The sequence below is a fragment of the Abramis brama genome (assembly GCF_963993115.1).
Source record: "Abramis brama genome assembly, chromosome: 15".
Classification (NCBI taxonomy): Eukaryota; Metazoa; Chordata; class Actinopteri; order Cypriniformes; family Leuciscidae; genus Abramis; species Abramis brama.
In genome coordinates, this window is record NC_139977.1 from 275,001 (window position 1) to 290,000 (window position 15,000).

Consider the following 15,000-nt stretch of genomic DNA (forward strand, 5'->3'; position numbering starts at 1 on the left):
GGGCGATTATTTTATCGATTAGTCGACTAATCCAACGACTAATTTGAATTAATTATCCTGTCTGTTATTCGCATATCTCTGTCGAACCGTTACTCCGATGGATTTCAAACTCGACAGCTGTCTGGGCACCAGTAAGTGCAGCGCCAAGTTTGACGTTGTTTGGATGAGAAATGCAAAAGATATTGTTAAATATATCAGTAAAAGAAGCACTTAGAAGGTTGTGGTTTAAAAAAATAAACATTCTGACATAAACACACTGTCAGCTACACTGTTTACTTCTGAATAATATAGTATAAACGTGATAAATCCATTTTGATTAATTTGAGTAAAAAAATGTGTTTTCTTTACCAAGAAAGTGGCAAGATGAAAACCACTATTTTCTGTTTCAAACTTTCACATAGCATCTTTAGATTATAATAACATAATTCAAATCCAGATTTTGTTTTTCAAAGATTTATTATAAAAACAGATTATTTTCCCCCAAAAATGCAATAAATTCATGACACGGTTTTTTTTAAATGAAATTAATCCATTGAATCAATATAAAAGTTATTTTTCATATTGAAACTGTTGAAAATACACAACAAAGTAAGTTGATCCACATGACAGCCTCTGAACTCGGTCAATACTAATCTTATAAAGTTATACAGACACGTACTGGACTAAACATAGGCTACATTCAATCAGCCTTCGCTAAGAAATACCTTCTGAAATTTTTTGACGGCGATCAGCTGTAAAATGGCTTGGTCCTGCTCGGTTTTCGTTGACTTTGAGTACAAGAATTTAAAGTTTTTTAAAAGATCCCCTGGGGTTCACGTGTCAGCATTCGACAGAAGTTTGACGCTGTCGTGTGAGAACAAGCAACAGTCGGCATTTCTCTTCCTCCCGCGTGCCTCATCTTGTTAATCTCCTCACGTAAATGATTAGATTTCGATGGCTTACGTTTCTTCCCTACGGCAGAATCCACCACAGGTTCATCAATGCCGTCAAAAAGTGCGCTGATGCGTTTGTGCATTTGTTGATCAAAACGTGCAAAGTAGAAGGAAAACTAGGATGCCGGGTGTATTCAAAGCGCCGCCGTTACTGTTTACAATGCGTGGAATGGTGCGCTGTGATTGGTTGAGCGGATTTATCACATTCTGCAGAGAAAGGAGACTGGCGTTTGTCGCGGTTTGGAAAGAAAGGGAGAAAACATGACAGAATAACACGGCGGGCGGTGTGTGTGTGTGTGTGTGTGTGTGTGTGGCGAGCTGTACCTCCGGGAATGGTACAAAAAAAAATAAAAAATAAAGAAGCGTCGACGCAAAAAATATGACGTCGACGTAATTTTGACGCACGCTACAGCACTACTGTGTATAAATACAATATAAGTCTAAACCCATGTGATCACTCATATCAGTGTTATATATATATATCCTCCAGCACTAACACTTGTGTAGTCTTTTGTCAGTGTTTATTTAAAAACATCCAATTATGCAGAAAATACGATGGTAAATATTTAATTGATAAAATCCTATTGAGAATGAGGAGATGTCGTCACGACACAGCGCCCCGCCCTCAGAGACCGCGTCATCCTCCCCTTTCCGCCATTTTGGGAGGATACCCGCCAGCGCCGTTCATTGTTTGTATTGGTAGTAGAGGATGTTGTTGCACTATTTTAGAATGCCTGGAAAACACTGATGTGTAAAAAAACTGCTCCAGTGTCTCACACGATTGTCGTGGAAACCGTAGCAACCATGTGTTACAGTTTTTTCGTATTTTAAATTTTAAAAGTAAAAAAAAAAAAAAAAAAAGTTTGGCATTGGTAGTAAGTTTCTCCCTGTAAGGACCCTTTTCTTTTGCCGCATTCATCTCCATTTCTTCTTAATTTTCTCGTAATTTCTATTATAATTCCTCGAGCCGTCTTTCCTGCTCCGTTTCTGTATTGCTCTTGCACTGTTGCCCCTGGCAACCGATAGCGTATCCTCCCAAAATGGTGGACGGGCTCAATTCGTCACGTGACCGCAAGCTACCTATGAGTATGTCCTCATTCTCAATAGAAAAGTGTTGAATTGTGGGGTTGCAGAGGGACTAGCGCACCCCCGAGGGCCGGATAGAGGCGTGAACAAGCAGAGTGATGTTCTCTGATGCTTTATTTTCTCTTCAGAGCTTCAGTAACGGTTCAGCACATAGCCTACGTGCCAATGAGAATGTGTGTGGGTGGGTGTGTGTGTGGGTGTGTGTGTGGGTGGGTGGGTGTGTGGGTGTGTGTGTGGGTGGGTGGGTGTGTGGGTGTGTGTCTAAAACAAAGCATACAAGAATATTCAATGTAACATGACAGAAACAATAACTAGATGAATGCATACACTGAGATGCAGCAAAAGCACTTTCCTTAAACCAGGAATATCAACCGAACATAAATTCACTTCCTCCAACAGTTAACATGAGGCGAAGTGCATAAATCAGCTCGCTTGGTTCATGTAATATACGCACACATCAAATGTGAAGAATGATGTGGTGTGTGTTCTCACACACAGGGGGCGCTGAACGTCAGCGAGCGCACGATCCCTCAGCCCAGAGCGCTGCAGCTGTCTGTGGAGAAGCTGAGCCGAGACGCTGCCTTCCTCATGGACTGTGGCACAGTGAGTACACACACACACACACACACACACACACACACACACACACACACACACACAGACGCTGCCTTCCTCATGGACTGTGGCACAGTGAGTACACACACACACACACACACACACACACACACACACACACACACACACACAGACGCTGCCTTCCTCATGGACTGTGGCACAGTGAGTACACACACACACACACACACACACACACAGACGCTGCCTTCCTCATGGACTGTGGCACAGTGAGTACACACACACACACACACACACACAGAGACGCTGCCCTCCTCATGGACTGTGGCACAGTGAGTACACACACACACACACACACACACACACACAGAGACGCTGCCCTCCTCATGGACTGTGGCACAGTGAGTACACACACACACACACACACACACACACACACACACACACAGACGCTGCCTTCCTCATGGACTGTGGCACAGTGAGTACACACACACACACACACAGACGCTGCCTTCCTCATGGACTGTGGCACAGTGAGTACACACACACACACACACACAGAGACGCTGCCCTCCTCATGGACTGTGGCACAGTGAGTACACACACACACACACACACACACACACACACAGAGACGCTGCCCTCCTCATGGACTGTGGCACAGTGAGTACACACACACACACACACACACACACACACAGACGCTGCCTTCCTCATGGACTGTGGCACAGTGAGTATTCACACACACACACACACACACAGAGACGCTGCCCTCCTCATGGACTGTGGCACAGTGAGTACACACACACACACACACACACACACACAGACGCTGCCTTCCTCATGGACTGTGGCACAGTGAGTATTCACACACACACACACACACACAGAGACGCTGCCCTCCTCATGGACTGTGGCACAGTGAGTATTCACACACACACACACACACACAGAGACGCTGCCCTCCTCATGGACTGTGGCACAGTGAGTACACACACACACACACACACACACACACACACACACACACACACAGACGCTGCCTTCCTCATGGACTGTGGCACAGTGAGTACACACACACACACACACACACACACAGACGCTGCCTTCCTCATGGACTGTGGCACAGTGAGTACACACACACACACACACACACACAGAGACGCTGCCCTCCTCATGGACTGTGGCACAGTGAGTACACACACACACACACACACACACACACACACACACACACACACACACAGACGCTGCCTTCCTCATGGACTGTGGCACAGTGAGTACACACACACACACACACACACACACACACACACACACACACACACACACAGACGCTGCCTTCCTCATGGACTGTGGCACAGTGAGTACACACACACACACACACACACACACACAGACGCTGCCTTCCTCATGGACTGTGGCACAGTGAGTACACACACACACACACACACACACAGAGACGCTGCCCTCCTCATGGACTGTGGCACAGTGAGTACACACACACACACACACACACACACACACAGAGACGCTGCCCTCCTCATGGACTGTGGCACAGTGAGTACACACACACACACACACACACACACACACACACACACACAGACGCTGCCTTCCTCATGGACTGTGGCACAGTGAGTACACACACACACACACACAGACGCTGCCTTCCTCATGGACTGTGGCACAGTGAGTACACACACACACACACACACAGAGACGCTGCCCTCCTCATGGACTGTGGCACAGTGAGTACACACACACACACACACACACACACACACACAGAGACGCTGCCCTCCTCATGGACTGTGGCACAGTGAGTACACACACACACACACACACACACACACACACAGACGCTGCCTTCCTCATGGACTGTGGCACAGTGAGTATTCACACACACACACACACACACAGAGACGCTGCCCTCCTCATGGACTGTGGCACAGTGAGTACACACACACACACACACACACACACACACACACACACACACACACACACACACACAGACGCTGCCTTCCTCATGGACTGTGGCACAGTGAGTACACACACACACACACACACACACAGAGACGCTGCCCTCCTCATGGACTGTGGCACAGTGAGTACACACACACACACACACACACACACACACAGAGACGCTGCCCTCCTCATGGACTGTGGCACAGTGAGTACACACACACACACACACACACACACACACACACACACACAGACGCTGCCTTCCTCATGGACTGTGGCACAGTGAGTACACACACACACACACACAGACGCTGCCTTCCTCATGGACTGTGGCACAGTGAGTACACACACACACACACACACACACACACACACAGAGACGCTGCCCTCCTCATGGACTGTGGCACAGTGAGTACACACACACACACACACACACACACACACAGACGCTGCCTTCCTCATGGACTGTGGCACAGTGAGTACACACACACACACACACACACACACAGACGCTGCCTTCCTCATGGACTGTGGCACAGTGAGTACACACACACACACACACACACACACACACACAGAGACGCTGCCCTCCTCATGGACTGTGGCACAGTGAGTATTCACACACACACACACACACACAGAGACGCTGCCCTCCTCATGGACTGTGGCACAGTGAGTACACACACACACACACACACACACACACACACAGACGCTGCCTTCCTCATGGACTGTGGCACAGTGAGTACACACACACACACACACACACACACAGACGCTGCCTTCCTCATGGACTGTGGCACAGTGAGTACACACACACACACACACACACACGGACGCTGCCTTCCTCATGGACTGTGGCACAGTGAGTACACACACACACACACACACACACACACACAGACGCTGCCTTCCTCATGGACTGTGGCACAGTGAGTACACACACACACACACACACACACACACAGACGCTGCCTTCCTCATGGACTGTGGCACAGTGAGTACACATACATACATACACACACACACACACACACACACACACACACACACGGACGCTGCCTTCCTCATGGACTGTGGCACAGTGAGTACACATACATACACACACACACACACACACACACACACAGACGCTGCCTTCCTCATGGACTGTGGCACAGTGAGTGTACACACACACACACACACACACACACACACACACACACTCGCTCATCTGTGCTCAGAGTGTTTCTAATCATCCAGACGCCTGTTATTACACAATAACCCAGCGCTTATTTACTGTACAAGTTATGTAGTAAATAGGGGTGTAACGATTCCCTCATGTCACGATTCGATGCATATCACGACACTAAACTCACGATACGATATTATTGCGATGCTCCAAGACATATGATAAAAGTCCTGTTGATTAAAATGCTAAATTTGGTTTTACATTGTGTGTGTAAATGAATAGTCTTGGACTTGGTGCTGAAACCCAAAGCACAGGACAATAGAGACGCCAGAATAACAATATTCATGATTCTGAAGCTGAAAATACTGAATTATTGTAGATGAATATGCTTGATCTCTGTCACTGACTAGATATATTTACAGTAATGTCGGACACTTTTACTGTAACATCAGACATTTGGCATTATCAGGACACACAAATATCCCTCCATTGCATTATTATACATTATATTCAACATTATAAATAATAGTTTAATGTAGTACTGACACTAAAACTTTCTCACACAGTAATTTTTATTATATACACAATATATATTGTTGCATTTTTGTATTGCGATATATTGTTACACCCCTAGTAATATTCAATAAGATCATTAAAAGCTTCTGTGAAGAAAGAGTTCCGGTGAGCAGCTTCTAGCCTAGATGAGGATATTACACAGCTTTGCATCGCATAAATGATGAAATCTTGATTTGAAAAGAGAGCACTTTAAAATCTATCCTGTTTAATTGTCTTATAATCCATTTCAGTGTACAAAACAATCATTCTAGCAGCAAGACGAAGATCTGAACAATATTAGTGAGTTCTGTCCTCCATGCATCTGTTAATGTGGCTCACACACACTCTCTGCTTGTCTCTTTCAGGTCCTGTATCTCTGGATTGGAAGGAACTGTAACCCAGTTTTCCTCACGCAAGTGCTGGGAGTGGAGAGCTACGCTGCTGTTCCTCTCAACATGGTACCTGACACACACACCACCTGACACGCGCACTACCACCACCTGACACGCACACTACCACCTGACGCACACCACCTGACGCACACTACCACCTGACGCACACCACCTGACACGCACACTACCACCTGACGCGCACTACAACATGACGCGCACTACCACCTGACGCACACCACCTGACACGCGCACTACAACATGACGCGCACTACCACCTGACGCGCACTACCACCACCTGACGCGCACTACCACCTGACACGCGCACTACAACATGACGCGCACTACCACCTGACGCGCACTACCACCACCTGACGCGCACTACCACCTGACGCGCCACCTGACGCGCACTACCACCACCTGACACGCGCCACCTGACGCGCACTACCACCTGACGCGCCACCTGACGCGCACTACCACCACCTGACACGCGCCATCTGACGCGCACTACCACCTGACGCGCACTACCACCTGACGCGCACTACAACATGACGCGCACTACCACCTGACGCGCACTACAACATGACGCGCACTACCACCTGACGCGCACTACCACTTGACGCGCACACCACCTGACGCGCACTACCACTTGACGCGCACACCACCTGACGCGCACACCACCTGACGCGCACTACCACCTGACGCGCACTACCACTTGACGCGCACACCACCTGACGCGCACTACCACTTGACGCGCACACCACCTGACGCGCACACCACCTGACGCGCACTACCACCTGACGCGCACTACCACTTGACGCGCACTACCACCTGACGCGCACTACCACCTGACACGCACACTACCACCTGACGCGCACTACCACCTGACGCGCACTACCACCTGACGCGCACTACCACTTGACGCGCACACCACCTGACGCGCACACCACCTGACGCGCACTACCACCTGACGCGCACTACCACCTGACACGCGCACTACCACCTGACGCGCACTACCACCTGACGCGCACTACCACCTGACGCGCACTACAACATGACGCGCACTACCACCTGACGCGCACTACAACATGACGCGCACTACCACCTGACGCGCACTACCACCTGACGCACACCACCTGACACGCACACTACCACTTGACGCGCACACCACCTGACGCTACCACCTGACGCGCACTACCACCTGACGCGCACTACCACCTGACGCGCACTACCACCTGACACGCGCACTACCACCTGACGCACTACCACCTGACGCGCACTACCACCTGACGCGCACTACCACTTGACGCGCACTACCACTTGACGCGCACACCACCTGACGCGCACTACCACCTGACACGCACGCTACCACCTGACGCGCACTACCACCTGACGCGCACTACCACCGGACGCGCACACCACCTGCCTCATGCTGTCTGTTTACTGGTGGTTCTCATTGTAACTTGAAGGCAGCATCAGTCTAGTGACTCACAAGATTATTTATTTAAAAAAGGGACAATGTACATTAATACACTTATAAGTAAATGTATTAAGAGAAAGATGAAATAAGGATACAGTCTATACAGTGCAGAAAAGAGTGTATACAGCTCAGTTAAACATATATTAGTGACTCGTATGCACTAAGACGGTAGTATCAGGAGTTCAGTGAAGATGAGAGGATCTCTGTCCATCAGCGTTAGTGTGACGAACAGGAAGAGGCAGATATGATGTTTGCTGGCCTGTAACTCTCTGAGGTCATGTGACTGGCCTGTAACTGAGGTCATGTGACTGGCCTGTAACTGGCCTGTAACTCTCTGAGGTCATGTGACTGGCCTGTAACTGAGGTCATGTGACTGGCCTGTAACTCTCTGAGGTCATGTGACTGACGCTGTTGTGTTTCCTCTCAGGATCAGCTGCCAGAGTTGGACACTGCAGAATCGTCCCGAATCCGAGCTCTGATCGACTGGCTGAGAGAACGCCGGCCGTTCCACTCCGTCCTGCACGTCATCAGGTCAGACACACACACACACACACACACACACACACACACACGCGTACAGGCTCTAACTGCACACATATCATCACTGAAATACACCATTCACTGGATGTTCAGGGGCTTTTTCACACACAGTGGAAGCACACAGAAGACTGGGGGAAATAAAGCTGCATGTGGTTTTATTTGATGAACCTCGTGACTCATGACACTATGTGATTAATGAATGATCACAGTAATCTTCAGGGGGTTTCACATGTTTAATATTATAAACCTGATATACATTTATGCCATTTATAATTCAACTGAAATGAAGTTATTATATATTATTTAATGCATCATACTGTCTGAACACAAGCATCTGTGAGATCCTGCAGGGTATTAACAGCTTTACGGAGAGCGTTCGTCAGTGTCCTGTCCGTCAGACTGAGCTCAGGCTGTTAGTGTCCGTCAGTCTCGTGTCCGTCAGTCTCGTGTCCGTCAGTCTCGTGTCCGTCAGTCTCGTGTCCGTCAGTCTCGTGTCCGTCAGTCTCGTGTCCGTCAGTGATGAGCTCAGGCTGTTAGTGTCCGTCAGTCTCGTGTCCGTCAGTCTCGTGTCCGTCAGTCTCGTGTCCGTCAGTCTCGTGTCCGTCAGTGATGATGAGCTCTCGCTGTTAGTGTCCGTCAGTCTCGTGTCCGTCAGTGATGAGCTCAGGCTGTTAGTGTCCGTCAGTCTCGTGTCCGTCAGTGATGAGCTCTCGCTGTTAGTGTCCGTCAGTGATGAGCTCAGGCTGTTAGTGTCCGTCAGTCTCGTGTCCGTCAGTCTCGTGTCCGTCAGTGATGATGAGCTCTCGCTGTTAGTGTCCGTCAGTCTCGTGTCCGTCAGTGATGAGCTCAGGCTGTTAGTGTCCGTCAGTCTCGTGTCCGTCAGTGATGAGCTCAGGCTGTTAGTGTCCGTCAGTCTCGTGTCCGTCAGTGATGAGCTCTCGCTGTTAGTGTCCGTCAGTGATGAGCTCAGGCTGTTAGTGTCCGTCAGTCTCGTGTCCGTCAGTCTCGTGTCCGTCAGTGATGATGAGCTCTCGCTGTTAGTGTCCGTCAGTCTCGTGTCCGTCAGTCTCGTGTCCGTCAGTCTCGTGTCCGTCAGTCTCGTGTCCGTCAGTCTCGTGTCCGTCAGTCTCGTGTCAGTCAGTCTCGTGTCCGTCAGTGATGATGAGCTCTCGCTGTTAGTGTCCGTCAGTGATGATGAGCTCTCGCTGTTAGTGTTCGTCAGTCTCGTGTCCGTCAGTGATGAGCTCAGGCTGTTAGTGTCCGTCAGTCTCGTGTCCGTCAGTCTCGTGTCAGTCAGTCTCGTGTCCGTCAGTGATGAGCTCAGGCTGTTAGTGTCCGTCAGTCTCGTGTCCGTCAGTCTCGTGTCCGTCAGTGATGATGAGCTCTCGCTGTTAGTGTCCGTCAGTGATGATGAGCTCTCGCTGTTAGTGTCCGTCAGTCTCGTGTCCGTCAGTGATGAGCTCAGGCTGTTAGTGTCCGTCAGTCTCGTGTCAGTCAGTCTCGTGTCCGTCAGTCTCGTGTCCGTCAGTGATGATGAGCTCTCGCTGTTAGTGTCCGTCAGTGATGATGAGCTCTCGCTGTTAGTGTCCGTCGGTCTCGTGTCCGTCAGTGATGAGCTCAGGCTGTTAGTGTCCGTCAGTCTCGTGTCCGTCAGTCTCGTGTCCGTCAGTCTCGTGTCCGTCAGTGATGAGCTCAGGCTGTTAGTGTCCGTCAGTCTCGTGTCCGGCAGTGATGAGCTCTCGCTGTTAGTGTCCGTCAGTGATGAGCTCAGGCTGTTAGTGTCCGTCAGTCTCGTGTCCGTCAGTCTCGTGTCCGTCAGTCTCGTGTCCGTCAGTGATGAGCTCAGGCTGTTAGTGTCCGTCAGTCTCGTGTCCGTCAGTCTCGTGTCCGTCAGTCTCGTGTCCGGCAGTGATGAGCTCTCGCTGTTAGTGTCCGTCAGTGATGAGCTCAGGCTGTTAGTGTCCGTCAGTCTCGTGTCCGTCAGTCTCGTGTCCGTCAGTCTCGTGTCCGTCAGTCTCGTGTCCGTCAGTCTCGTGTCCGTCAGTGATGAGCTCTCGCTGTTAGTGTCCGTCAGTCTCGTGTCCGTCAGTGATGAGCTCTCGCTGTTAGTGTCCGTCAGTCTCGTGTCCGTCAGTGATGAGCTCTCGCTGTTAGTGTCCGTCAGTCTCGTGTCCGTCAGACTGAGCTCTCGCTGTTAGTGTGAGACACTGAACCCTGTTTCTCTTCCAGAGACGAGAGTCCGCTGAAGGCTGACTTCCTACAGTACCTGATTGAAGACCTCAGTGAGTCGGCGCTGTCGTACTACGAGTTCCTCCTGCACCTGCAGCAGCAGATCAGCAAGTGAAGCGCTGTGTGTGTGTGTGAGACACTACAGCTCGTGCTCGTCCCGCTCACAGGGCTTCAGCGCACAGCCTTTCTAATTTATTGCCTTTTACTAAAAAAAAAATGAAAATGTAGGGAAAAAAAATTCTTATGACTTTCTTACAACCTTTATAATGAGTGCTATTCAGATCTGAGCTTCATACTTCACCCTCACACACGCATCTGCTCCGTTTCAGGTTTCTGTTTTCTCCAGTCATGTGTTTTAATTTATGAAGGCAATAGTTGAGCGTGTGCTGTCAGCGGGACCGGGAGAGGAGTGTGTGTGCACGGGCGACTCATCTTTACACATGTATAAACCTATAATATAGTCTAAAGATTGTTAATTTTAGTAAAAACTTTATTCAGATGATGCAAGGTGAACAATAAACTGCTGGGGACTTTATTATTCCCCATGAAGAGATTTTTATGAATGTTTAAATCTGAAAGCTTTGGGCAGAATGAGAGAGATGTGGGACTGTGATCTTAAAGCTTGAGTATAATCCAGAGGCCGAGAGTCTTCATCTCTCCACAGCAGATCAGTGTGTGTAACGACCGTCTGTGATGATGACGAGCACAGGAGCGATCTTCATCATGTGTGCTGATGTTTCTTGGGTAATCACAGTTATCATTCAGAGGGATATTTTTTTAAATCGATGAAGAACATCCTCTGGTTTCCTCAGTCGTTCGGCTCATTCTAGCACACGTGACCGCTGTGTGTGTTTGAGCAATTATTTGTAAATTCTCTGCAATTTTGTACATGTGAACTTTCTGAAGGAATGAACTGATCATTAAAGAGGAAGCCTCGCATGAGCTCTACTGAATCATAGATCACGGCTCTGGGTTTTCTTTACGTGTTGATGTTTCAGCGGATCCTGGTCATCTTTCAGTCATTTAAAGTCGGCATAGCATCAAAATGATCTCTCACAGATCTCTCACAGTTCGAGTCCAGATGGATTCTCTTCTCTGATCACGAGGGCGGAGCAACCTGTCAATCACATCAGATCAGCCAATAGCAGACCACGACCATCCAGTCAGTTCCCCACAGACACAATCAAGTGATGCTCATCATCCTAATTATTTTTCTAGCTTATTTTTTCTGTCTGTAACACCAAAGTCCTTTGGTAAAACCCTTATTTACTCTCTTCTGTAAAGACCTGAAATATCATTTGGATCCTCCAGCTGCACCAAAGCTGTTAAACCCATTATGTGTTCTCGAAATGTGAATGTGAATGGTTGTGTAGTGTGCACCATAGTTCGAATTACAACCCCAAAGGGACAGAAATATCAGTTTTGGGGGGGTCAGATAATTTTTCTGATATTGTGAAAAAATATAATTACAGTTACAATACAAGTCAACTCCTATTTTCACTGTAGGGACATTTTAATGTAAAGCGATTTCAGACACCCCTATTGTGGACTGTACCATTTTTACCCACCGTGGCTAGAAGCAACGGAGATGGAGAACGACTTCAACTTCTCAAGCAAGTGTCAACGTTGAATGTCAAAACGCTAGTTTCATAAAGTATCATTCTTTTCAACATTCCTTATTTGTATATTCAAAAATATTTAAAATAATCTAATTTAATAGTTATAATTTTTCAATGTAAATTATTTAATTTTATTGGTAACAGCCTAGTGTCTAATTATTTTAATTGAATATATTTATCAAATTTAAGAATTTGAAATGAAAGATGGAGCATACATTTAATAAAATTAGGGGAAAATGCCCTTTATAAAGGTACAAAAAATTATTCTGAGTGTTTTCAAACAGTGATGTAATGAAACATTGACAATTTAAGTTTGAAGGGAGTAAAGCCTCTGTTTAGGCTATTAAGGAAATGTAATTTTGCCAAAGGAGGAACTTTTATTTTAAATAAATGTTCATTTTAAATCAGCCTACTTCAGTGTGATATGTTACCATATTATCATGCTTAACAATGAGAATTTGAATAATTGTAATGTGATGATCAAATGCAGATATCTAAATCAAAGATGGGGGGATTGCCCCCGGACCCCCCTAGAGATACCAAGCTCCACCAACAAAAAAATGTGGGAAACACATTATGCTATATGATGATCTACAAAAAAAACACACATTTAATTATCTTATTATTAAAATACATTATTATGATTTTACCACCTCCGCCTCATTTTGAGCCAGGAAAACCCCTGAAATAGGCAATAGGCTTCTTGTAAAGGTATTACTTTTACTAGTAATTAGAATGGTATTTCAGTGCACTTAACTTCTAACTTTTGGGAGTTGATCAAAATAGTTTTCTTTTGGATATATAATAACAATGAGATATTCTGTAGCCTACTGATTATCAGTTTGTCGCATGTTTAGACCTTGTGTTGCACAACACATGTTGCACTTGGCGATCACGGTGGGGACTGATATGGTAGTGGACGATGATGGTCATGAAGAAGTGAAGGAGCAGTACCCCCCAATTATGGTGGGGTAATTCGCACTCTGGCTGTGCACTATACATTCCCCTAACATGTTTCTATAAATTAATAAATAAGTAGGCTTCTCTTGACAAAAACAACAGTAGTTTTCCATTGGCTTTTGGATTGGTTTATGATTCTTACAGGTTTTGTTCATCAGGATAATCTTCACAAATAAACACAACTTTGGATTTTTGAAGCGTAAATACAAATGTAAAGACCAGACGTACATTTGTAACATTAAATCATCACTTTCCGCTATTAAGCCATAATCTTTAGGTGAATTTTGAAGACAAAATAATATGTGATTCGAGCATAAGTTTCGTGAGCTCTGGCTTTTATTTTGAAACGCGTTCGTCATTCATAGGAGACGCGCTGTGCGTGACGTCATGATGCTGCGCGAGACTCCGCCCCGTCAGTAATAACACACTCACTCTCACACACACACACACACAGAGAGAGGATCTGCGGACGGATTATTATCAGTAATAACTGCAGTAATATCACACATATATCTGCGCGATGGAGGTGTGTGAGGAGAGCGAGGGCGCGCGCACGGCCGCTCAGAGGCGCGCGGAGATCCGGAGGCGGAAGTTGATGCAGAACTCCGAGGATCGCATGAAGAAGATCGTGGGCTTCAGTCAGCCTGAGGACAGCAGCGCGGACAGATGTGAGCTCTGCTAGAACACACTCTCTCTTCACACACACACACCTTCCCCGTATGAGTCATGACTGTACAGTAGAAGTGTGTAATGAGCTACACCTGATGATCTGACCTGAGATCAGTCTGACGAGGCGCGCAGGATCTGACACAGGTCTTCTGCTGATGCCGTGATGTGTCTGGGTTTACATCAGCAATACTCCGAATATATAAATATCTGCTAAAGTTAATGTAGTTTTCTCTGAAGTAAAGAATCTCTCTGAACTAATAAACTATTCTGAGAACCTGTCAGTCACTACATTACTGTAATATTACAGGTTCAAACTAACAACTTATCTGCAGACAGACAGTTCAATCGCACATTAGGCAGATTTTATTTCAGTAATAACGCAATAATATTAACTTTATAAGGACATGGGTTTCTACAAAAACATTTTTTTTTATATATATAAACATTTAAATGGCGGCTGTCATAAGTTGTTTTCATGATGGATTTATACATTAAATATTGCAGAACAGGTAATAATATAATCCTCAATCTAAAGTATCAAAGCACAAATTATTGGTGCTATAAATAATGTTTAGTGAAGCTTTGTTCATACATAAACTAAAAACAGCACAGACTCAAACATCGACTTGGAATTTAAAGGGGACATATCATGAAAATCTGACTTTTTACTCGCTATATTATATATAAGCTACAGCAGAAGTGAAATGCTTTTCTGAGATGAGTTTCTGAATCTATTTGACCTGCATCTGGGCATGGAGTACCTATGGCCTGAGGGAAGTAGCTTGAACTGGCAGGACAAAGGATGACTAGGGTCAGCTGCCCT

General features: G+C 46.8%; 2 protein-coding genes across 4 annotated transcripts in view; both read left to right on the plus strand.

The window, feature by feature from the left end:
• sec24a (SEC24 homolog A, COPII coat complex component) overlaps positions 1–11,887 on the plus strand; it is a 48,153-nt gene extending 36,266 nt beyond the window's left edge. For both annotated transcript variants that reach the window (XM_084136533.1, XM_084136532.1), the window contains exons 18-21: positions 2,517–2,621; positions 6,657–6,749; positions 8,588–8,691; positions 10,930–11,887. In XM_084136533.1, the coding sequence (XP_083992659.1) occupies positions 2,517–2,621; positions 6,657–6,749; positions 8,588–8,691; positions 10,930–11,044 (417 nt within the window). In that variant the 3' untranslated portion in view covers positions 11,045–11,887. The remainder of the gene's footprint in view (positions 1–2,516; positions 2,622–6,656; positions 6,750–8,587; positions 8,692–10,929) is intronic.
• Positions 11,888–13,873: 1,986 nt separating this feature from the next.
• Positions 13,874–15,000, plus strand: part of camlg (calcium modulating ligand) — an 8,112-nt gene continuing 6,985 nt past the window's right edge. The window contains exon 1 of one of the 2 annotated variants that reach the window (XM_084136627.1): positions 13,874–14,176. In XM_084136627.1, coding sequence (XP_083992753.1) covers positions 14,029–14,176 — 148 coding nt within the window. In that variant the 5' untranslated portion in view covers positions 13,874–14,028. The remainder of the gene's footprint in view (positions 14,177–15,000) is intronic. The other variant, XM_084136626.1, reaches the window with a different exon arrangement.